The sequence below is a fragment of the Scleropages formosus genome, chromosome 13 (assembly GCF_900964775.1).
Source record: "Scleropages formosus chromosome 13, fSclFor1.1, whole genome shotgun sequence".
Classification (NCBI taxonomy): domain Eukaryota; kingdom Metazoa; phylum Chordata; class Actinopteri; order Osteoglossiformes; family Osteoglossidae; genus Scleropages; species Scleropages formosus.
Genome location: NC_041818.1, coordinates 11,725,401 through 11,751,456, shown reverse-complemented (window position 1 = coordinate 11,751,456; position 26,056 = coordinate 11,725,401). Strand labels below are relative to the sequence as shown.

At 46.1% G+C, this 26,056-nt stretch overlaps 1 protein-coding gene across 19 annotated transcripts in view; it reads right to left on the bottom strand.

Annotated features, from left to right (window-relative positions):
* Positions 1-12,063: 12,063 nt before the first annotated feature.
* LOC108925318 (protocadherin gamma-C5-like) overlaps positions 12,064-26,056 on the bottom strand; it is a 223,634-nt gene continuing 209,641 nt past the window's right edge. For 15 of the 19 annotated variants that reach the window (XM_029257425.1, XM_029257429.1, XM_029257423.1 and 12 more), the window contains 4 exons: positions 19,105-19,163; positions 18,449-18,502; positions 16,291-16,388; positions 12,064-14,505 (listed from right to left, as the gene is read on the bottom strand). In XM_029257425.1, the coding sequence (XP_029113258.1) occupies positions 14,240-14,505; positions 16,291-16,388; positions 18,449-18,502; positions 19,105-19,163 (477 nt within the window). In that variant the 3' untranslated portion in view covers positions 12,064-14,239. Of the gene's footprint in view, positions 14,506-16,290; positions 16,389-18,448; positions 18,503-19,104; positions 19,164-21,915; positions 24,892-26,056 lie in introns of those variants that run through there. The other 4 variants (XM_029257418.1, XM_029257428.1, XM_018737149.2 and 1 more) reach the window with 3 other exon arrangements.

The following is a 26,056-nucleotide window of genomic DNA, read 5'->3' as shown; positions in this document are numbered from 1 at the left end:
TAGTTCACCTAAAGAACTGTGCACACAACTGTAAGTAATAAACGTGATGGTTAGTCTTGCGTGATGCAATTTGATTAGTGAAAAAAACACTTGTTTTACTCCACTTATTTAGACCTGGGAGTACAAGTGGCCGATAGGGGGTCTGATTGGTTCCTTGGCTCGGCCGGGTCTGTCCTGGTTCCGAAGGACGCACCTGTCTCTGCTGGGTTGCGCTGGTATCGGTGCGCTGACCCACATTGCTGCACGCTGCAGCTGGACCTGAGGAAGCCGTCATGGCCCCTGGTGTGTGGGTGATGGAGAGCGGCAGGGGGTGCAGAGTGGAAGCAGTCAGTTGCTCAGCTGCATGTTGCCTGTGATTTACAACTCTGTATCCTGTACTGCAGGTAACAGTACATAAGTACACTGGTTAGAAAACGGAAGGTTGCTGGTTTGAATCCCGGTCCCCACAACTGATGTTGTACCCTTCAGTAAACCTACCCTGAATTGCTCCAGTAACATTTGCCTTTGGAATGTTAGGAGAAGAACAGTTGGCTCTATGAATAAATGTGAATGTAATGTACTTATTAAATTTCCACTGTCCACGTCAGGCTTCAGCTGTTAATATTCCGGCAAGTTTTAAAACCCCATCTTAAAAGCTTATCCTCCTCAAAGCTGCACCTCCTCAGACAGATGAATGTCAGCGTGTGTGTGTGTGTGTTAGAATGATTACAGCTCCAGGATCTATTTCATCAGAGCAGCAGAGGAAGGGAAATGTTTCCATTTGTACGCATCAGCTTTGGATGCTCTAACAAAGGGAGTACATATGGCTGTGTGAGGATTCCAGCAGAGGGGTTTTACAGAAGCTGCTCCACCCTGCGTATGATTCATTAGCAAGCATGACAGCCCCACTTTGTGTCTGTTGCCATGGTTACCTTGGCTCACACCGATGAACGTCAGCCTTCTTTTTGCAGCTCCTTCTCCTCCCCCTTTCCAAGCAGGTTGGCAATGAGTCGGCTGATCGTCCGCAGTCCAGACGCACTTACAAAGATCCAGCCCACTGACCAACCAAGAAGGTGAAGTATGATGCTCTGCCCAACTTGCTACTGCACCAAACATATTGGTACAAAGTGTCACTCATCACTCATTTACCATTTGCGGTGCTCAGGTTAGTGATTCCAGTCCTTGACAGAAAACAGTACATGGTTGTTGTCTCTAAGCATCAGATCTTAATGGCTTTACTCAGGTATTTATTAAATAATGAAATCACCTGTTTCAGGTCTTGATCAGAATTAATTATGACACATTATTGACCAGGGAAGTGTTTAATCTACAAGTAGATATAAGAAAACTTGATGCGAATGGGTTGCTTATAGGTTTTCCTTCAGTTAATCTCAGACCTGCTGTTCTACAAAATGTGCAGTTGACCCAGAATTGATGTTTGTTGCTTGTACAGTGCTTTCTTGAACCTTCTCAGATAATCTGTCAGAGCAACCCACTAACCCCCCCCCCCCCCCCCCCACAGTTGCTAATGCTGAAGAAAGCGATCTTAGCCTGCTCATCCGGTAATGTTTTGTGGAGGTGGTTGGAAGGAGTTTCCATGGCAACGGGAAGATGGGTAACCCTGCTGTGCTCAAGGCACTATTTTATTGCAGAAGCACTGTGCTGAATCAATTTTTAACCAGGATGAAGCTTGGCTGAAACCGTGCTCCAGATTCGCTGCTGATTTCATTTGGGAGTAGACTCACGGAACGAGGTGGAGAAGAAAAGGGAGAAAATAGGCACCGGCGTCTTATTTCTGGTGCTGCAAACTAGGCCGTGGGCTGTGTGTTTCTGTCAATTGTAGTAGGCAAGCTCGCTTCTTCCGGTTTGCCTTGTTCTCGTGCCGCAAGGGTGATGGTGATCAAAAAACCCAGGTTCATATCTGTTCTCTTTTAGTACTCTTGATCAAGCTTCCTTAGATATGTCTGCTTCCCAGAGGCTCGATAGCTCAACGTGGCAGTCTCCTTTCGGCGGGTATTGAGATGTCGTGTCAGTCACCCACCCAGGGCTGAGACCTAATTACCGACTTAATTTGTGAGGTCATGCACATAAATCTGGTTGCTCTACTGTATGTAGATCTCATTTGTGTAATATATATCTATTATATCTGATTAAGTCTAGTACAGGCTGGTTCGAAGGGTCTATGAAGGTGTGTTTTGCTACGTACAAAAATCCTAGCACAATCCACATCCAATAATAGTGTAGATATACTTAAATAGTGATAGCAAAAAGAGAAAAATAAGACAGGGTAACACCAGGATAAAGGGAATGGACACAAATGATAGAACTCCATACAATCCCTTATCTTATCTTATCCCTTATCTTATTCTATGGAAAAACGCCAAACAAAAAAAAAAAAAAAGCTATTGGTATGCACTAAAAATGTCTTTCCGCATTACATGATTGTACACAGTTCCATAATGCAGCACACACATTAAAATAACTGAAAATCCATCAAAGACCGCATGAAATTAACAATTTGTCCTGTTCTAATAAAAATAGTATATAATTCTCTATCAACCCCGTTTGCTTCCCTGCCACCAGTTTCTCACTGCGGTATTTTTTTTTTTTTTTTTGGTCATTTTACACTTTACCCTCTTTACATTTACAGTACAGTTTGTATGTGCACAGGAAGTGAGATTTGAACCTGGGTTTATTCATTGTAAGGTGAGCACTCAGCCTAATAATAACTGCCCATTTACAATTCTATAGTCTACAGTCCTTAATATACAATAAGATGGGTCAATGTCTGGTTTCAATTTAATAATTTCTACTCTTAAGTCTTTTCTTTTTGCATTACTGCAGCTCAGATCTCTGTGTATAGTTATTGTATTTATTTTTAGGATGCTTTAACACAGCATAGATCTTTCTGAGGTCTGTGTTTGTTCGTGAGCTCCGAGCTACTGAAAACCTCGGTGTAGCGGTGTGCGTTCGTATAACTGTGTGAGACAGCTCTGTAATCCACCTCAGATTCTACCTTAATGTTGCGTGTACGGTATAGTTACCGTAGAATTGCGTGACATGTCTGCGTACCCCGGTGCAGAGTTACGTGAGGCTTGTAAATATACTGTGTGTATGTCCTGTTGTACACACATCTGTGAAGGCTACAGCATGCCCCAGTGTAAGGCTGTGTGAGGTATTCTATATACTCCAGGGTAGAGCTGTGTGAGGCAGACTGTGTTCTGTGACTTTATAATTTCCTCCTCTTTATTAAGTGTGGAAGGATTTACTCTCCCTGTTGGAGATGCAGCTTTCTGGGACACAGAGCCTGCATCAGTAATTCCGAAGGAAGATTGAGCCCATTGTTGTTCCTCTCCGTCTGTAGAAGCTGCCTGGCTCCCAGCCCTGTGTTTCCATGGCAACGGCAGCTGCCGTGGAGATGGATTTGGCTCGGAGAGCGAGCTGCGCGCTTAGTGCTGGGTTGATGGTTGGATGGGACTGGGAGGATTCTGGAGCAGCGCAAACGGCTACGCCAGCCGTGCTCCATCTCTGTAGAGTGGCTGTCAAACACACAGGTTCACAGACCTCTCACAGACAGCAGTGTGGCAACTATGGCTCTGTGGCCTTTCAGGTATTAAGATCTTCTCGCATTGCCAGTGGTTATGAACTGTACCTTTGCCTGGATTAGAGGATTTTAATCCTGCCATTTCACAGGTTCCACTGATTTAAAATTTAAGGCAAGGTGACTTGCTGTGTAAACTAACTTCTGTTAAGGCATTAAGAAAAAATATTGAGCGGAAGCGGGGGTGCGGTGGCGCAGCGGGTTTGGCCGGGTCCTGCTTTCTGGCAGGTCTGGGGTTGGGTTGGGTTGGCCGCTTGGGGCGTCTTGTGACGGACTGGCGTCCCGTCCTGGGTGTGTCCCCTCCCCCTCCGGCCTCGCGCCCCGTTTTGCCGGGTTAGGCTCCGGCTCGCTGCCAACCCGCTTGGGACAAGCAGCTTCAGCCAATGTGTGTGTGCACGCAGAAAGGGTCCAAAGGCAGGGATGCTGATCGGCTGTATTGGTAGGAACACACTCTCCCTCTGTGCATCACTTACACTGGTGTTTCTGCAGCTGGACGAACGTCCTGACAAGAACTGAGTACTGAAGCCTCTGAGTGAAAAGGGGTCTGTGTGACTGGCACAGAGCAAACAAGGGTGTGTATCTGATTCCTTTGTGTGTGTGCAAGAATCGCCTGCATATAGGCGGACTTGTTCAGCTGGTCTTTGATGAGCACCCAGGATCCCTTTGTCTGCGCACTGTCCACGTACTATAGTAACACTTACTCAAAAACACACACCTGCCCATGCAGGTTAACTTCGTGTGCCCATCTATACACAGCTTTGCTCAAAAACTGAGTCACAAAAAACACACACACACACACTGTAATAGTTCCAGAATTCTTGCTTGCAATGCTCAAATTTGCAGAGACAAACGGCGGGATATACGTGTGTTTGTGCGTACGGAGACTACCCTAATGACTGCTCACATCGGCGCGCACACGTTTTCGCGCACACAAGTTATTTTTTGACTTGCTCCTGCCTGGAATTAGCACTTATAAAAAAAAAAAAAAAAAAAAACGCTAACTACAAAAAAACAGATGGTGCGTATTTCTTCAGCTCTTCTACAATACATCTTCCGTTTCACGCAGAAGCCGCCAAGCCTTTGTTAATGACGCAAGCTGACTTCGGAGATTAACTCTGAGCTCTTTAAACTATTACCCAGCTCCGAACAGTTGCCTGTGAAACTGCGTGCAGCTGCATGTTTTTCTGAGCCCAGAGATGTCACCATCATTTGTGTCTTTGCTGTGTGGGAAGGTCCAAAGTGATGCGCAAGGGAAATGGCCTCTGTTTTCTGCCAGTTATAAGTGTTTTGCTGCAGGTAATGATGCCGTGTGATCCTTCCCGTAGCTCTTGCTACGCGTGGATCTTTTAAAGTCGTTTGGAATATTGTGTACCGCCAGGCTCTCCGGATATTAGAAAAGTGCCGTGAACATATTAGGACACTGATGTCTGATAATTGTTTGGTTTAAGCGGTTGGTACCATAGTGGTAAGAGCTGTTGCCTTGGGATCTAAAGGTTGCCGGTTTGAATCCCACCTACTGCTGCCGTACCCAAGGTACTGACCCTAAATTGCTGCACAAGTGGGTAAATCATGGCAGGCAGCTGAGCAATGTAAGCTGCTGTGGAGAAAAGCATCAGCTAAATGAATAAATGTAGATGTGGGTTTAGTTAAGGAAATAGTAGTGAGATCAGCCACTACTGCAGTGTTAACAATATTCGTGTAATACTGTTTATTTTGTTTTTATTTCTCTTTTTTTCCAGGCAGGCTGTTCTACTGCAGCAAGAAATAAGCTGTTCTGCTTCTCGATTCTTCTCCGTAATGCTATCAGTGTGAAATAATCAAGTTCTCAGAAATAAATAACATACATGTGCAATAAAATAATAGTATCCATGATAATTAAGTTCACCCTCGGTGTTCGGAGAGTAAAAATGTCATCGGTATACCTCACTAGAACGATTGGTATTTCTTTGCCATATATGACTTCTGCTTAATATATATTTCCACAATAGTCTGATCAAGACCACGTCCATTAAACATGCAAAAATACCAATTAATATGTCAAAACGGGCAGTGAAAATCTCTGAAGTCAAAGTAGTTTTTGAGCATCTTCACAGAAGTCCAGCAGCGCTTTTCTGATCCCGTGTCCTCGGTTACGGTCGCATCGGGAGCCTCGCTTTTGGCTGGTCACCAGATAACGGAACGGTGCTGATGCAGGGATCATAAGAGTATTTTTAGCAGGTGAGCAGAAGGTCCTGTAGCACCTGTGAATCACCGCGTTGCTTCCTGGTCATTGCAGAAAATCATTTAGCAGCCCGGCAGGAGCGAACGGTTAAGTGCGTTTTTCGCTCCGAGCGACCCGTTTGTGCCGAGTGTCCGTATCAGGGCCCTGGCCTGCGCTGCGGAGGCCCGCCTGCAAATGACAGCAATGAGCCCCGCCGAACCCAAGGCTCGGAAACAGCTGGCGTAGGAGCACGGGGGACTGGTGATCTGTTTCTTGTCAGGCTGCCGGCCTACGACGGACGCTCCGGTCTCATAAACAGGAAGTAGTCTCCTCTCGGAAATGTGGGGTGCTGGAAAAAGGACAGAACTCCACCGCCAGTAACGTGCCTCACATTTTTTCCACTCCTTTTATTACGGTGTTACCTTAGAGATGAAACTGTTTTCTTCATCTCCTCCCGAGTAATGCTCGACCCGTCTCCTCGCGGTATGCTCGCATTCATCCGCGCCTTCCTTTCTTTTTCCCGGCGATACCTTCCTGTCGGCGCACAGCGGCCGCGCGAATCTAATCATGGCCTCGGCGAATGGACTGTCCAGGGCCGACGTTATGTCCCGATGTCCTGCGGTACTCGTTACAGCTCACGCGCTACGCCGATCTGATCGTACAAAAGAGCAAACGGAGACCTGCGCGTACGTGCACGGCTATGCTTGGGTTTGCCTATGAACGAATGAATAAGTTCCGTTTGACGTATTAATTAATTGATCTATATCGGTCCAAGGGGAAATTTACTTTGTTTGCAGCAGCATGCCATGTACAACATGTATGTGCATACCATACGTACACGTGAAACCAAGCGTCGGTAGAGAAATGTGTTTCGGGGCCGAGTTGCTACGTAACGGTTAGATGAAAGTTGGGTATATTGTGTTGAATAAGCAGCAAGAGAATAGCTGCCGGTGTGGAACAGTCTTCCTATTATGGGGTGTCTTTTCCTGAGGCATTTTTGTCATGTCTGGTCACAGGACCGAGAAATGGGAGGTCCGTGCAGCGCATCGCCATCCTGTTACTGCGTTGGCAACAGACATGAGGAAAAGATATAATTAGCTTTTGCCCAGATCGTTACTCCACGTAAGACATAGTTTACAGATGAACAACTGTTGTTATAAATTGAAGAGTAGATTATTATAATAAAATACATTTGATGGTCTACGGCGGACAATTACTCTTACGTGAGAGGAAGTGGGTCTCGTTTTAACCGTTCCCGGAACGGATACAGATTTAGGACGGGAAGACGTCTCCGAGGAGGACTCTGACTCGCAGGTGCCGCTTTTCAGGCCCTCGGACCGTTTGTTCCGAATCCACCTGGCGGTACTTGGGACGAGGGCCGTCTTCAGCTGAGCCAGGAGCGGACAGAAAGCGCGGGAAAGGCTGATTAGGGCCTCTGTCATGGATTTCTGACTTTCAGGCTGTAACGCGCTTACATCTTAGCGGGGGACCCTAGAGCATTAGCAGGGTTGGAGGATTTAAGAAGGAAAAAAGGAGGGTGGGGAGAGAGCAAAGGAGTAAGGTACTTTGTGGCGTGGGCAGGAAAAGCAGAGACGGATGGGGCCGCTTGTTTTTGGATCGCCGGGTCGCTCGGCCGCGTCGAAGCCTGTAGCGCCGCATTCTCCCTCCCTGGTCGCTTGGCCGCGTGGCTATCGTGCACGCAGGAAGAGGCTCGTCCGTGATGGGGGACATCAAAACTGTGAAATTTGTGCTATAACGCGATATATTAAAAATGACTGGTTTTATAAGCGCGTAACGCCGGACAGCAATGCTACGCTGCAAATTCAACCTGTAATTGTGAACAAAAAGATGTCCGAATAGCTCTGGCGCGCTTCTTGATGTGAGCCGTGCGTGTAAAAAGTGCTCTCGCGTCAGTGGCTTCGCAGTTGGTTTTGAAAAATGAATTCTGACTGGGCTCTTGGGCCAAATTACTGTCGATCTGACACCAACAAAGCACCGAATCGCTTCTTTACCTGAATGGAGAGCTGTAACAGTTGCTCGGAGCTTGCGAGGAGCTTGTTGCCATGGTGACCGTTGCTTCTCGGGCAGATTCTGCGATGTGAGGTTGCAGCCATTTTGTGCCTAAAGTGCGATGCTCCGGTGTACTGGTGCAGCAAATGGAGCCTCTCCTTACAAAGCATTAGGCTAATTATTCGGTTAAAAAATAACATTTTGATAACGTACAACGAAACAAATTCCTTCAGACGGTGAATATGGAGGATACTATACTGTAAGATGATTTCCACATCTCTTGGGTTTCATTGTCATTCAGAGTTTTTGTGGTACATCTCTGTTTTATACTGTGGGCCCTCAGTGATAGCGTGCTGTGAAAATGTGCCAAGAAATTATTTTTCATCTATTCTTATTATTGTACGACGTAATTATCTGGCATACCCAAACAGGTCGGCAATGATAGGTGACTCGGAAGATTTTTTCATACGTTACGAAAATGCTCCTATGACTTAAAGTCAAAGTTTTACAGGTGCTTGTTCTTCCGGTAACATTTAATGTAAGTTTCATACTTAACAGGTAGTTATACAGGAACTAATGCAGAACAATGCGGACACTGCAGTTATTACTGATAACTAATAAGGAAGAGTAATTAACTAATCTGTAGGTAATAGCATACTGATGTTTGCGGTAACAACTGGATAATTATTACTTATTTAATAGTTACTACACACACATCGTCTGAACCGCTTGTCCCATACGGGGTCACGGGGAGCGAGAGCCTAACCTGGCGACATAAGGCGTAAGGCTGGAGGGGGAGGGGGACACACTCAGGACAGGACACCAGACCGTCGCAAGGCACCCCAAGCGGGATTCGAACCCCAGACCCACTGGAGAGCAGGACCCGGCCCAACCACTGCGCCACCGCACCCCCTTAATAGTTACTAATAACTATTAAATGTTGTATGTCTCCTGCAGCACTACACATTAACCGAGGCTCCTTTAAAATAACTACTCATCAACATACAGTTACCTATGGCAATAAACAGGATATATATGGTATTAATAATACAATTTTCAGATTACTCTTTTACTTCAGGAGGTTGGTCAGAGTATTTTCAACCTCAACTACCTATTAAGTATGAAACAGTATTCTAAAGTATTCTGTGTGTAGTGTAATGGAACTGTCACTGTCTGCTATATTATTGCTGGCTGCATCATCGGAGTGTCCTCAGTCAATGGATGCCTGCTGTCGTAAAAGTGCTTGGGTCTATGCAGTCGCTAGATGAAGGTGCTGGAAGGATACGCTACGTGAAACGTTCTACATGTTGACACACCGTGTCAGTGCCAGATATTCGTTTTGGGTGTTGGCAGCGCTTCCTGGATAGAGACATCGGATGCTGACGCTATCAAGGGATGCTGGGCAAAATGGTCCTTGCTGGAGAGGCACTAATCCAAGAAAAAGCTCATCTTCTAAACTGCAGTGCAGTTAGGGGTTTTGGCTAATGTAAAGTGCTGTGGTGGAAGGAGTCTGTGCTGTGTGGGTATTGATTGCTACGCCCTGGACTTATTGCCCAGCTAGGATGTTTCCTAGTAAAGCACGATGGAAACGGACCAAAACGTCTGTGTGCTGAATGAGACACTGGCGTTACAGCTGGTGCTATGCAGGCATCCGCAGGCCAAGACCAGCCAGTGATGGTATGTTACCCATACGCTTTAGCGCTGTGGTGAAACCCATGCGCTGAGTGAGTGTGGCGTCGGTCGCCCGTGACCCCCGTCTCTGGGCAGGAACCGGTCCCTGACCTACTGAATGCAGTTTCTGTGGGGGGGGGGGGTGCTGTATTATACTTGGCACTTTATTCTGTGCTAACAAATAAAGTGGATTAACTGTCTTTAGCTGAGATTATCTTATCCTGAGTGAGATGCAAAGCCAGGCTCTGTTTTCTGTTGTCAGGCAAGACCGCAACCCATCTGCTCGCTGGGTGACTTTCCTTCGTAAAACCAGGCCTCCTCTAACAGACGGAGGACAGCAGTGACCAAGAGAACGGCTGCCCAGCAAATGACCTCATGCAAACTAGCTTTTGTAAACTCTCCCCTTTCGGTAGGGGCTAACCTTGCCTTGTAGTATTGCGGATGGTAAAGTTCTCTTCAGCTTAGTCAAAAGGAAAAACGCCAGTGTAAATATTCTCTTTTTATGACAAATATTGTCAAGTTAGAGTAGTGGCTACAGCTGAACACTATAATTTTCTTTACATTCTGTAGGAAAGGATCGCGGGATTGAAGGAAATAGTCTTGTAAGCCTTTTGAGATAGAAGTGAAAATAATCAAGATTAGAAGTAATGCAAGTGAACTGGATCTCTTTTCTGGCATTTCACTTCTGTACCCAGTATTTGACTTCTCATGATATGTGTATGACTCATACAACTAAATAAAGCTACTGAGGACCAGCATGTTTCCTATCAAAAATGTAAAGACAACTCTACTGTGACCAAGACCATTCTTGACAGCAAAGCTTTTCAGTGTGTGGGCAGTTTACAGTGTGGAAGGTGTCTTGTGTGCTTATTACCATTTTTCTGTAGGCAACAGTAAAACCACATGACCCTCCCAGTTCTGAGATATCTAAGGCCTGTCACATTAGGTCACCGGGTCTTGTGCATTACTGTCCCCACAAGTCAGCGGGGACCCAGGTGCCAGCAGCCCTGCCCTTGGCACCAAAAAGGCTTGTGCTGAGCATGGCTTAATGTCCTGGCTGCACTGCAGCTGTCGTCCTGCAGCTCCTCCTCCTCTTTCTTGAGCGGCAGAGCAGATTAGCAAACTGTGGAAAATGGGCCACCTTGAGCTGGCAGGGATGGGCACTTCTGCACACAGCAATATATTCAGTGAAAGTGAGACGATACTTTGTCTGAATTTTAAAAATGCTCCCAAAATTTTTTTTTTTTTGTTTCCTTCGAGGTGGGAGTACTGTATGCGTGTTTTCTAATTTTAACTAGCACGGCCGGTTGTGGGGCGGATGTGGTCGCGTGGGCAGGACAATGATGGTGGACTGCAGGTTTTACCACCAAACCAAAACAGGGATGTGCCCCCTTGATGGGGGGGGGGAAAAACCAAGCAAAGCTAAAAAGGTTAACAAATGCAAAAGAACAAAGGCCTGCACGTCCCACATTTACGCCGGCACCAAGGAGCCCTCTTGCTCTGTACCGGCACTCCCCCGAATGTCTCTAGACCAGCTGCCTTAAATGTCCTTTCCTCTCAAGTGGAGGCAGCTGGTTGCGAGTCATCCATTTAATTAAGGCAGGGTCAGGCCATGGCAAGCTGTCTATTAGTTCAAGAGTTCACATCATAAGTTTTAATATTTTCTACATCTGGAACAGAGAAGTAAATTTTATTTTACTACGTCAGTGGTGCGAGCTGCTGTTCTTAACATTTATTTTTTATTAAGAAAATGGGTCCTCTCTGCTTTAAATTGTAGGGCATTCTCAAGCCAAAACAGAGCTGATAACTCAGTTGGATTTAGATGAGTGCTACCTTCTTCAGTGCATCCCCTGTGTTGTTCTGCATGCTAATAATGAATATTAATGTGAATACTGTATATGTGTGTTAATTCATTTATTCATTCATTCAGTACTGCAGCTTTTACTGCAAGGATAGTAATGCATTGTTCACCTTTTTAGGCAAAGGATTTACATCTTCTTGTTTAGATACATCACCAGAACCCTTTCCTGTTCCTGCACTCCCAGGCTTGGTCTGCAGCAAAGCCTGACCGGAGGAAACCCCTGCTTCTCTTTGGTCTACAGGGACCTGGTAAGGAAACCGTAGATGTCCCTTATTTGTCTTCTGCGCACTCTGTCGCTCAAATGTACTTTATTAAATTCCCGTTGCGGTGTCAGCCTTAGTGTGTCTTTCATAACTAAGTATGTGTTTGTTAACCATGAGGAAGGGTCTGTTTTAGGCACATTTTTATTGTAACAGTTAGCTACATGAATACTGTTAATGAGTCCTTTTACCTTCATTACTGCAGGGTTGACAGGATAGTTTTAGTGGCTCCCTTCAACTAGCACAAAATTATCTAGAATTCATGCAATACTTAAATTTATAATGATGCCCTAATTGCTTTTTTTTTTTAAAACAAATGTTTGGTGCTTTTTATGCTGGGTTTCTCTTCTGTATTTTGCAGTGCCATTGGCAACATATGTTGGGATTCCATCATTCCGTGAGTTACTGGGGGAAAGGGAGGGGAAATCATGCAACAAATTTTCTAGTTATGTACAACAGAAAGCACAAAGGAGGAGGAGGATTCAGAGGGACCTTTTATTTGAAATGTCAGTGTTCGAGAGAAAATAAAACGGCAATATAAATATTAGCATATAAAATAAGAGTTACACAGGAGCGCTTATCTAAGCATTTAAGAAAGATATTCTGGTAGAATATGGACAAGTTCATCAGCACACACACATATTTATATATTCATGTCTATGGTAGAGGCATTCCTTCAGGACAAACACAAAAGAGAAACCACAAACACAGAGAAAGATACGGATGGCTAGAAATGTATGTTTTTGTAAGTCATTGTTAAAATAGAGAAAAACACAGGCCACAAGTTCCTACTCTACATTTGTGTCTTATTTACACTGGGGGTTAATCAGTCCTCTGGGTGCTTAGTTACTACATGACTACACTTAATTTGTAGAACATTTCAATTTTTTTTCCTAAATTAAAAAAAGTAACACATTCCAGTAGTTAAGCCACACTGATGGGGCCTTAATCTTCAACATCAACTCATTAAATGTGATTCATACAGACATCTGGTTCACATGATTGATTATATTTACACTGGGATGTGATGGTATTGCAGAACGGGGTGGGTTGCTGTGGCCAGGGTCATAAACTTAGGGCAGCATAGGGAGGTCTCGAACCTTTCGTAACTCTATCATTGAGCCAAGAGTGGGCAAGACCGCTGGGCCAGAACATGGCACAACACTGGATGAGGCAGCGCCTGCGTTGCATATGGGCCTCAAGTCACGGGATGTGGGCAAAAGTGCGGCACGGATTGTATCTATCGAAATACCACACTAGTTTGAATCCTTAGAAAGTCAATGAGAAACAGGCCTTTAATTGTGCCGGTGTCCCTGTTTGTATGATTGATTATACGAGCAACTGGTCTGCCAAGTTGCTATATACTGCCTGTTACAGCAGTGTGACCTACAGGCTGTCAGTGACATGTAGCAGTTCACTGTAGTACAGCCTGCTTAGTATCCCGAACATAACAGTAGGTGGTTTGGATGTCTAATTTCCTTTGGTAATCCTTGTTCTGTATGAACACAATTATGATTTGGAGCAAAAATGTAGGTACAGGTTTAATTCAAGTTAAAATTAGGCAAGTGGCAGTAATTTAGGGACGCTACATGTCAATGCCCTTCATCCTAACTGTACCGGCGGCGTATTGGTCTTCGCACCCAGCAGTGCTGTGTTGTACCTCAGCTTTCAAGCCCCCCTAGGCTTTGCTCACCTCAGACAGGTGTAGAACCAGAACATTTGCATTACTCGTCTCCCTAAGAAGTGCAGGTGAGGTGGGCAGCATGCAGTGGACATGGAGGCAAAGAGGCAAATACAGCTAGAGGGATGAGCATGCCCAACGGAGCAGCTGCCAAGGACCCTGCCCATCACACCCACCCCAGAGAGTGCTAGTGACCCGATAGCGTTGGCACTACAGCATCCCCTGGAGCACACAGGAGACATATACTGGGTAATTAAAAATGTTAGCCAATTTTTTTCTTGAGATTAACTATGCATATGCATTTTTTTTTTTTTGCAATTCAAGTTAATGCTACAGTTGCTTTTTGATTGTTGAAAAGCCTTCCTCCTTACAGGTAAAGGACATTTTCGCTATATGCAATGCATAGTTCACCTTCTGTGGTTTAGTCTGTCGTTAAAGATCGCTCATGTAATCCTGCCTGTCTATTTTGTTACTAAGAACTACTGAAGCCGCTCCTTAGAACATGTCCCTCTTCCCAGCACGAGAGGCATCCACTGTGCATCTCGTAACAAACAGAAATGTCAACATCACTCTGGTTGAGTAAAAAGATATTTCTAATACTGAGTAACAGGGCAAAAGCTTCACATCCCTGTTGAGTTGTATCATTTGAATTTACCATAAAAATCCCTTCAGATTCTATGTTAAAGATCATCTTCATTGCCCCTCCCCCCTCCTGTCTTAAGTAATACCTGCATTAAAAGAAAGTCTTATATTTCATATAGCAAGATATATGCACATTACAAGTTGTTAACACGTGAGTAAAAACATAAAAAGTAAGCATAAATGGATCCAGAAACGTGTAAGCTCACTACATCACTCTGCAACGTAGACCTAACAGCAAATGAAAACCAGCCAAAAAAAAAAAAAGAAAAAAAAAGGACGTCGATGCCCTATTTAAGGATCCTCGCTTCACAGCCAAGTGCCATGTGGGTCATGCTCATTTCTTCTCCTTCTTAGCCGACTTCTTCTTGCTAGCAGGGGTCTGGGCAGGCTTAGGAGCATCAGCTTGAGCTGGGGGTGCAGCCTGGGCCTGGGGAGGGGGCAGGGCCTGTTGCGGGGGGTTAGCTGTCAGGGTGGCAGTGCTACCTGGGATGTAGACGTTCTGGCGGTAGTCAGGGACGTGCTGCAGGGTGAACTGGGGGCTGTACCGGGTGCTCAGGCCCATGGTGCCAGGGCCCAGTGTAGCCGTAGCCTCACTTACCTCTGTAGGACAAAGAGGGGTACACATGAGAAGGGTGCGAGAGAAGTTAACGCTTCAGAATGTCTGTATGTTGTGCCCTGTGTGTGTGTGTCTCACTCATTCGTTCATTTTTCAAAATGACTCATCCTGTCCAGGGTCACGTTACAAGGATGTGTGTTATGTATGACATGACAGCTGACCTCGGGTGTGTGGCTTGGCTGGAAGTGCAGTGGCAAAGCTTGTTATTCATTCCTAGGCTCTCTACTGCATCCTGGTCGTTGTGTCAAACACTTGCCTTCACCATTACTCCCCTTCCCCCAACCCAGGCCCCTCGCTACACAATGAATCCCCCTCGCCACCGGCTTCGGCTCACTTGTTCTCCTCCGTCCTTAACCCACCGACAGCACTAATAGCATGTCGCAGCACATAGCACGCAGCACATTCTTTCCTATCAGTCTTGGCTAATATAACAGAATTTTGAACACAATGAAAGGGAAAAAGGAAACACTGCCGCAACAAGCGAGCGTTCGTTCTTTAGCACTGAGTGGAAACAGAGCATTTATATAAGGGTGCCGTTTAAAAATATGACTGCAGAATGGGGGTATTGGCATGTAGGTTGCTATCACAGAGCAGTCACATATGAGCAACATTTTTTGCTTGGTTGGTCTGGAACAGAGCCGCTCTTGCTGGAGAAGAGTGGTCTGTGAATCACACTCGCACAGGGCTGTGTCTGTCTGTGTGTGGGTGGATAAGAGTGATGTCATACAGTTTCCTTTTCAGTGATCTTCATGTTAAAGGCTTCAGACCATTCAAGCCAGTTTGACCAGTAGCAGCAATCCCCCCCCAACATCTTGACCCGGTTACACGCAGACGATTAATCCTGGGAACAGTAGTGTTAAGCAGCAGTGTTTCCCCTTTCAGTTATGGCTTTAAGAATAGAAAGCACTTGCTGTTTTGACACTGGTAGATAGCAGGTCCAGAAGGAAGGACTACATCAAACATCAGCACCCATTCCTTTCTAGATTCTCCTTCTCCAAGTCTACACAAACAAAAGAGCTAAGCTGGATGTTGATTTTAAACTGCATTCGGAGAGGTTCTTTTCATTTTTCAGAATCAAGTTCCTCAGAAATCTGCTGAGCTTCATCATGAAATTACATTGTCTTTTATACGAAGTAACAAGAAAATCTCATCACTCCAATGACAAGGCTTACTGGGAGGCTGGAAAGAGAAGGAAGAGGTTCTCTCCTGTTAGGCTTCTGGCTTGGGAAGCAAGAGGAGCAGCAGCAGGACAGAGTAGTTTTATCAATGAGCTGCTGCCGAGTGAGCCCAGAACAAAGAGGCTCCTGTGTCTATGGAGCTCTTCATTAGCAGTCTCCAGCCACAGCAATGGAGCTCCACCAAGCACTCGTCTCTCCCACCCTCTCACGAGCTAACAGGATGCAGCTACACCGAGAGGGACTCCTGTCATTATCTCCACTTCAGATAAAGGGGAAACGGCATTTCTGATCAAACCATTGACATTGTATCAATTCTTGCTGCTGTGCGATTACCAAAAAGCGTGCTCGTTTTTGCCGGGGTTAAATATTTTTCAATATGTTGACGAAATTCACCCTACTGGAAAAACGTATAGGGAAAATCTCTTCAGAAAGAGACCCCCAGCTTGAGAACTAAACTGCCACCCTGTCCCTGGTTCCTTGACATCTGAGATGCAGAAAGCCCACTTCACATTGCAAACATGTCTTTGCGTGAATAAACGAAGCTGTGCCAAGAACCAGAAAGAATGAATGTTCCCTAAAGATCAGACCTACCATTGGCAGCAGCCATCAGAGCCTGGAGCTGTTCGGCCTCGGTGGGGGGGTTGGGCCAGGGTCCGGTCCCTACGGCGGCCTCAGGCGGGCCAGCAGCTCTGCGGAGATGCGAGGGGAGAGGGTCAAGTACTTTGAAGAACTGCACTAAAGACACCCATTTGCTGTGAAGCAGCAGCCATTTTGCACTGGCAGGAAGGAGGCGACAGGAAACGTGGACTGTGAGCAGTAGCATGAGGAGTTATTCGCTGGCGGCCCAGTGGTGGGAAAGGCTCGCATAAGTCACTCACCCAGTTACACGGGAAAACACCACATGTAAGATTGAGACAACCAGACAGACAAAGGGGCTATATCCAGGATCGAGCACCTTGCGGCACGCATATGCACAGCTCGCATGCGACACGGCTGTACCGGGTTAAACTGATCCTAAGCAGTGGTATTATCCAGAATGGAGGGCAGCTGAATTACAGCAACCTGACACCAGTCCTAGCAGCTGCACATGAAAGGGTTTGTTAGGCATGTTAGGCTGTACATGTATGTATGTTCTTTGTGCTTCTGAATTCGTTCATGACAGGAGCTGTCGATGTGGTGTTTGCTAGGAATGTCTCACACCAGATTTCAGAAACTCATAAGAGGCTTTTCCCTCCAAATTTCTTCCGCCTGCACACTACTAACACTTCCAGCAATACTTTTTCAACATACAGTACTAGCCCCCAGCTGCCTGCTGTTTCTAAGCAAAGTCTTTAGGAAGGTAACAGAAAAGATTAGCGAACACTACATCGCTCTTGGGCTCTCCTTCGTGACATGTATGTTGGTAAGGTTTTACCAACTAACTTGTGTTCGAGCAGGGCCATATTGCCTAGGAAAGAAGTACAAATGGCCTTATACTTCGAGTATAAGAGGTGTGAATGATCCAGAACCATGGTATGGTCTACATTGGGCTGAACTCTTCATCAGAGCATATCGTAGCAAAACTGGACCGCTGTGGTCTGAACCACAGAGCAGTAGACAATGGCGACACAAAGGAAATATGGAAAAACTCCTGTCACAAAACCCACAGGCAGCCATTTACAGCACAGTAACAAGTATTTTCTTTTGACTGTCCGCACATTTGCTCGTAATAAGCTGATCTAGGCCACCACTACTGGTGGGCCGCGTGTACCGAGAGGGCCAGCACAATGACAGCCCCACCTACAAAGATTTCCCATGAAGAAAATGACTTCTGTTCACCTCCCTCCCAAAACCACAGACAGAAAAAGTCCTTTTTTATTCTTAGCATAAAAAACATCACACCCAGTTGTGTACCGCATTTTGCAAGGCTGTAATACTGACTATACTTTTCCCTTTAAGGTAATGTAAAGATTTCTGCTTCACCAAAACATCTCTAAAGTATATTTTGTCTAATAAGCACTGTTTACTCTCCTGCGTACTGAGTGACTTAACGTCCGAAGAAACTCGTACAAGTGTTTACTAATATTTACCTCTGCCGGTGTGAAAATTTTGGAAAACAGTGACCATATTTAATAAAGACGACTTGATGAGAACAGACCATTGTGTTCAATTGTGTTTCATAAATTCAGAAAATTGCAGTTCGGTGATCTGTATATACTACAGCCTGCAGAAGACTGACATTTAATGGGTCTATGCTGTGCTGTCAACTCTGGGGGATCCTGATCTTTCATTTACCACAAAAAAACCATCTGTGGGAGAAAAAAAATGTATGAAAGCTCTACTATCCAGACTACAGAGGCATACTGAGTCCTCTACAAATATCACTGATGTATATACACAAGAAGAGCAACAAAAGCTTTTATCGTAGTACAGCAAGCACAGAAGCCAGCAACTCTGTACAAGACAGGCAAAGGACCTACCAAGCATCTGCTACATGGACCTGGATTGAACAAGCACAACACCACACTGCTCCAATACCACTGGCCTTCACTTCAGGTTCTGAAGGGCTGCAAGGCATGTTTGTTTGCTAGCTTTTTATTAACAAATTGTAGCAGAACTAAGAGGAATTCTTAAGTTAGTCTGGCTGCAGAAATGATTAGGTTCTCAGGTGGAATGAAAACCTGCATACACTTGGGCCCTCCAGGACCAAGTATGAAGACCTAGAACCTTTGTTGCGCCATGTAGAGTGACTCTACCTACACATCAGTACCTCGTTCTCCCATTGGTCGTCCATCTCATCTGTGTGGTGTTCTGTTTGCAACGACTGGAAAAACAGGATCATCCAACTGTCTTCAGACACTTTTATGCGCAATAACAAACCAATTCTGTACTTTTGCTCAATACAAAGTTTCATAACAACACATACTCTGTTTTGCGCCTGAATAAGCAGCAAGTGACAGCTCCATCCTTCATAATAGACTTGACCATAGCTTTCCAACAAACTGTTTTAACACATGGCAGAGGATCACAACAGCAAAAGAAGTGAAAAATTTCACATCTCCATCCAGTGACTGCCAAAAGAGGCCTGGTCTGTGCTCTACCCAAATGTTGATGAGAACTAACCAAAGAGGCAACCTGTGTCTCTCAAACAGAGTGAGGATAGTATCATGGGATAGTCCAGAACAGTAGTGTCTTCATTTGTACTTTCAAACTCTGCTGCTTCACTATATATAATACAAAGTAGAACAGTTTCTAGAAAGGTTAGGGCAAAGTTCCTGTAAGGTATAAAACCTGTGTGCTGAAGTTTAACTGCAGGTGTATTATAATTAAGTTATATATTATTACGGTGTTGCTCTGTATGACTTACACTGTGGACGTGACAATACACGCTGTGACGTGTACAATTATGTGAGTAAAATCACTCACCCGCTAGGTCCAGGTCTCTGGTTCTGGGAAAATCTCCAGTCGGCATTGGGGGGTTTTTGCTGTAAAAACAAAAGTAAGACCAATGAAATAATACCGTTGCTTTCATTAAGAGCAGGTTGAACTGTCTTTGTTTTGGAGATCTGCAGAACTTTCAAGTAGGTCAAGAGGTACCAAAACCTCCACAGTGGGTCATGTTCTTGGTCTTCCAATGGCTGGAACCTGATGACAAGCCAGTTCATAGCCACATACACATGTGCAAATGAAACCGCTGATCGTACACACCCACTGACAAAGCTATTAACCACACTTACAAGACTGGGCCGTATTATTCGCAGTATTTTAGCCAACCCCACCCTGTAGTATCAAAGTCACCGACTGTCATTAAACCAGTTTTTTGTCCATAAGCAAGAACTGTTTCTAAGACAACTGACATTAGAAAATAAGATGACACAAATACTTATTTTAGCTTGTTTTTCAGAGATCTGACAAACTTAGGACCAAGTCATGTTTCACAAGTTCCATGTACACATGTGAGTCATGCCTTGCACACGTAGAGGTTACCTGGAAGTCATCTCATCCCTGAGATGTAGCTTTCCTTAGTCACACACACCCAGGAAGAAAGCTCAGTCAAGACATTCAGCGTCCCCCCTTCTATATCGCAGCATGGAGTTAGTCACACAGAAGTTCATACTGCCAACAATTTTATGATTCCAAATAATATTAGCCTCAGTCACACCCAGTCAGTCTGGAAATATATCTGTCCTAATTGTTCAGCCTATTTACACAGAACCTGCCACTGAAACAGTAAACACACAAAATCCCTATGAGAAGCATAGATAATAAAGAATTTGTGGAATATGTTTAGTAATTTAGTTTTTAGTCTTTTAGAAACTGACAATACCAGAAACAACCTTAAAATAAGTGAAACTGTAAAGCTTGACACTGACAAAGTTCCCCCGCAGATGTTTATGTAACTGAAGCTATACTGTAAAGAACAGAGTTGCACAAATCTACATACACCAGAACCCCTGAGGGTCTCACACAAGGTTTTTATGACCTGAAGGTCATTCAAGAGAACCATCAAAACACAGATCACATGCTACATACACACGAGTGTGTCAGACCTTACTGTCACTCAGACAATACTCTCTTTACAGAACCACTTTCAGTAGGTCAGAGCTGATCTCGAATTCTCTCCTCAGGTCTGCGGTTACAACCAAAATCCCACGACCCCCCAGCTCCTGCAGTGTCGCCTCCTCCCCCTTCTTTAACGGGGGGAGGGGATCAGAATGCACCAGGAAAGCACCGTGTTAATCACTGGAAAGCGACATCTGGATCCTATATCCTATGTCTCTGAAGCTACTCTGTTAAGAGGAAAAGCACGTTTGCTTCACAAGAACAATGATGTTAACTCCGTATCAACGCAAGCATCCACTCACACACATATTTGCATGTAGTCTTAAAACAGCACTGTGCTGGGAGCAGCTCGTCCTTTACAAAGTCAAAACGTCGTGTGTGTGTATATATATATATATATATATTCAAATACTGTTATGTATGACTTATGTTTCTTGGGGACTTTGGACATTGTTAGCATAATATCATACAGTATGCTATATTTATATATAGTGCATTTGTATTTATATGTATGTGTATATATAAATATACACATGCACTATATATATATATATACACACACACACACACACACACACACACACACACACACATATATATGTATAGATATCTATATATATAGTATACTGTACGAGGTTATGCTAACAAAGTCCCCCAGAAACATGAGTCACTGACTAACAACTATGAGCAACCACCATAAATTAATTTCTGTAACAAAATCATATGCTGTTTCTGTGAACTCTTTTATGGTCCATCATCTGAGTAAAATGGGTCCATTTGTTTAATAGAGAAGTAGATGAGTCCAGCGACTGTCAGGACACAGCTGCCAGCTGTGTGTTGTCAAGCAGACAATAGAGGACACAATGCTAGATCCCATGGCGAGGGCTGGAGACCGCGGGCCGGCACAGTGTGCCAGCCCGCTCTAATCTGTTTGTCTGCAGCGAACCAGAAATGAGGGCACATGCAGTGGGCACGTGGCTCCCGCTCTGAAACCCTCTAGGGGAATCAGTGCAGGCTGTCCATAGCTAGTGTTTATACCGAGGTGGGATGCACGTGCTGTCAGTGGTCCCTGTTCACCACAGAATAAAAGAATCTCTCCACCATCTCTGCCTCGCACACTTCTACAAACCTGTCTACATCTACTGCGTCGCAGTCAGATCAGCAAAACACTCGCAACAACGCACATATTGTAAACAGGTGACAGCAGCAGAAGACGGTAGCGAAACAAAACATGAGCAATTAAAAGCTCTGGACACACATCACTCGGACAGGATGTGGGCTGGCGCATATGTCGAGGTCACATGACAGGATAATGGCAAGTCAAAGGTCAGGCGCTGACCCAGAGATTCCTGTTATTTGGAACCCCCCCCCTCCCAACCCACAAGGGCTTTTCTTTAAAAATTAAAAAAGCACTACAGTTTTTATATTATCCAAACACATCTCATAACAGCTTGTTGTAGATCCAGGAAACAATACTCCAAGTTTTACGTAAAGGTCAAAATGTAAAAAAATTGAATATAAGATTTAAAAACGTAAAAACAAACAGATGGAGAGAAACCCTGGTCATTTTCCAACTGCCACACTCCTGAAAAGAGAGCACCTACATTTCCTGGATGAGACCACATAGCCAAGGAGCAAAGAGAACTCCGAGTGACCCTTTTTACAAATTCTCACCTCATTGGCTGTGGTAAGTAAGTGTTTTCTGGACAGTGTCATATTCAATGTGTTGTTGTGGCTCATCATGGGTGTCTTTACAAACACAAAGTCACTCCGGCTGGACAGGGTGGAGTAGCAGGGCCTGTAGGTGTGGGTGTTGGCTTCCGGCGGCCCTCCCACCACCTCCACATATTTGATGGGTCCATCGGTGTTGAGCTGAAGGTGGAGGTTCTTGTGGGCACGCTGCTGAGCGTACCTGGAACGCAGGTTGCGGCGACTATAGCAGCAAGCATCACCACAAGAGCCCTCGCAGCCTGGTTCAACACCTCGCCGCAGGCAACGCACCACCAGCACCACCACTGTCACAAAGGACACGACTGACACGCAGGCCAGGGAGATAATGAGGTAGAGGGTCACATCAGCCATGCCCCCGCTGGCAGACACCCTCTTGGAGTCAGTGAAAGCAGGTGAGCTCTTCTCTTCCACAGTGATGGTAACAGACACACTGGTGGAGAGTGAGGGCTTCCCATTATCTTGCACCACAATCACAATGTTGAACACGGACCCTTCCTCTTCCTCTACACCCAACCTCCGGACCGTCCTTAGCTCCCCCGTATGGGAACCAATGCGGAAGCGGCTGGCATGCGGACCAGGGGCAATGCTGTACAAGAGCCAGGCGTTGTGCCCGCTATCTGGGTCTACGCTTACGATCTTGTTGACGAGGTACCCACTTGCCGCTGAATGAGGCACCCTTAAATTCATGCCGGTGTCCTTGGGGAACGGTGGGTACAGGATCACGGGGCTGTTGTCATTCTGGTCCGTCACAAACACGTGCACAGTCACATTGGAGCTCTGTGCCGGTGCCCCGCCGTCCCGCACCTGCACATCGACGCGGAATGCTTTTATCTGCTCGTGATCCAGCGAGCGCACAGCATGGAGGTGCCCGCTTTCCGCGTCGATGTACACATACGAAGAAACGGGTGAGCCCTGGACCATGCCCCCCAAAATGGAGAACGAGAGACGAGCATTTTCCCCAGCATCAGGGTCTGACGCTGACACGGCGAGGAGGAGAGCCCCAGGGGCATTGTTCTCCACTACATCTACGCTGTAGGACGGCTGCGAGAAGACCGGGGCATTATCGTTCACATCCAAGAGGCGCACCACAAAGGTGGTCTGAGACGAGAGGGGTGGCGACCCCGCGTCCGTGGCGGTCAGGACAATCGTGTACTCAGCCACCATCTCCCTGTCTAGCACACTGTCAGTTACAACAGTGTAATGCCCTGCAAAGGGGGAGTTCAGTTTAAACGGCAACCCCGCAGGAATCCGCAAGGTCACCTCGCCGTTTTTTCCAGAATCTTGGTCTCTAACGTTAATTAATGCGATGACAGTGCCCAGCTGCGAGTCTTCCTTAATAGGGCTGGTCAGAGAAGTTACAGTCACCTCTGGGGTGTTGTCATTGACATCAGCGATTTCCACCTTGATGTTGCAGGAGCCCTCCATGGCCGGGCTGCCTCGGTCGCGGGCCTGCACGGCGATGTCATACACGTCCGCTCTTTCGTAATCCACCTGGCCCGTGACTCGTACTTCGCCGGTTTTGGGGTCCACGCTGAAGGTCTTGAGCACATGGTCTGGTGTGTACTTACTGAACAGGAAGGAAATCTCCCCGTTGGCGCCGTCATCCGCATCCGTGGCGTTCAGCTTAGTCACCAGAGTACCACGGGGGACGTTTTCCAGCAGACTTACTCTTTTCACAGGCTGCTCGAACACGGGCGCGTTGTCATTTACATCCAGTACTTTAACGACGACCGTGGTAGAGCCTGACTTCTCCGGCGTTCCCCCGTCCACGGCTGTGAGCACCAGGCGAAAGGTCGAGCGCTTCTCTCTGTCCAGAGGCTTTTCCAAGACCAGCTCGGGGAATTTACTGCCGTCGCTTTTGCTTTCCACCTTCAGAACGAAACAGTCGTTGGCACTGAGAGAGTAGGTGCGCAGGGAGTTGATGCCCACGTCGGGGTCGTGCGCGCTCTCCAGCCGGACCGCGGTGCCCGGAGCGGCCGCCTCCGACATCTCCAGGGAGATGTTCGCGCCGGGGAAGCGCGGGGCGTTGTCGTTCACGTCCGTGATCTCCACGGCGACGCGGTGCACCTCCAGCGGCTTTTCCAGCACGATCTGGAAGCGCACGAAACACGTCGGGTTCAGTCCGCACGTGCGCTCACGGTCGACGGTCTGCCTGATGACGAGCGCTCCGCTCGCCGCGTTCACGTCGAAATACTGCGCGTCGGGCTCGGACACCACCCGCAGATTTCTCTCGACAAGCCTCCGAACGTCGAGTCCCAGGTCTTTAACGATGTTCCCGACGAAGGATCCCGGTCTTAACTCTTCCGATACGGAATAACTAAATTCGCGCGATGATGCGACGGTCAAACAAGTGAAGTTGTATGACAGCCACAGCGCGAGCACTTCCAGGGCCCGTGTCCACTTTTTACACTCCATCACGACAAGTCCCGTGGAGTAAAAGAGGAGACAAGTTTTACCGTAGTTAATCCATGATGATGATCAGTCCAGAAAACATGATTGTTTCCGATGGATAATCCACGTGAAATGTCGATCGCGCCCAAAGTCGGTCGTGAAGGAAAGGCAGCTCATGACGGCCCGCTACTTTAGGAAAATAAAGGAGAAGAAAACGCCATCTGGCTTTGCGCGGAGCGGCTGGAGCTGGAGCGCGAGCGCGGCCCGCCCGCGGAGGGGTGGAGTGGAGTGGTGTGGAGTGGAGTGGAGTGGAGTGGGGGGAGGATCCCGGCTTCTATCGGAAGGGAAAACGATTCTTTCCTCCGAACTCAGAAAAAAAAAACACAGATTCGAAGAAGAAATGGTAGAAGGAAGGCTCGCTGCCCTATACACAAGTGCCTTCGTACATAAAACACACCGAAAAAAAAAAATAAAAATAAACAAAAAAAAAACGCGTTTCAACTTCAAGCAGCAGTGTTAGTATTTATCCAGCTTGCTCATACTCTCACTTACAGGCTTCAACATAAAAGACACGGGAGACACTAGACAGTAATTCTAGTGTCGTTTTTAAGATCTAAACTATTCTCAAGTCAGTACCGCGGTCACTGAAACTCTTAGGTTTGCAGTTTTGGAGACGAGAACGGAACACTGGCGACCAGCTCATTGTTATATAAATGTTACCACCAGGGGACGTGCTTTTTGAAACGTTTTAGCGCACAAAAACCACAATAACGCACACTTTTTTCCTTTTTAATATTATTGCCATGTCGTAGGGAGATCCCTCATAGGTGGGGGGGGAAATATTCACTACTCCGTGGAGTCCCGCACAGATAGCGGTTATGACAGAGGGAGGATGAAACATGTCAAACGTATGAAACTGACGGTCAGCTGACGCTTTTCTCCGAAGCGACTTATCCATTACCTCGTAATTTTCACAGCATTAATTTTAATAACTTTCTCAAGGATGTTATAGCAGGAGAGAAGATTCGAACCTGTGGCCTCCGAGTCTAGAGGTAGCAGCGCTAATCACTACGCCACCTGCTGCCCCCAACATGTTAGACATGAATCACATGAAATATGCATATTAAGTAAATTATGGTATATAGCACAGTAAATTGTAAATAAGTAACAGTAAGAACATATAATTAAAACACAAGTCGCTATAACAGGAAGAGAGTAATTAGTATTGTACATTTTTTCCATTTTTCATACTTATACAGAAACTTTAATCTGAGCATGAAATATAACAGGCAGGAAACCGGTGAAGACTGTCTGCTTCAGTCACATTTCACTCCCACTGCTGTACAAAAAACAATTTGAGTTGCACTAATAAAGAATATTCTGAATACACTGGTAAAAATTTGTCGTCTTTTCAGAGGCGCATGAGATAAATTTAGCGTTCATTTTACATCCACAAAAAATTACACAGACACACACACAGACACACACACACACATTCTCTGAACCGCTTGTCCCATTTGGGGTCATGGGGAGCCGGAGCCTAGCCTGGCAAACACAGGGCGTTACGCTGGAGGGGGAGGGGACACAACCAGGACAGGACGCCAGTCTATCGCAAGGCACCCCAAGCGGGACTTGAACCCCAGACCCGCTGGAGAACAGGACCCTGTCCAACCCATTGCCCCCCCCCCCCCCC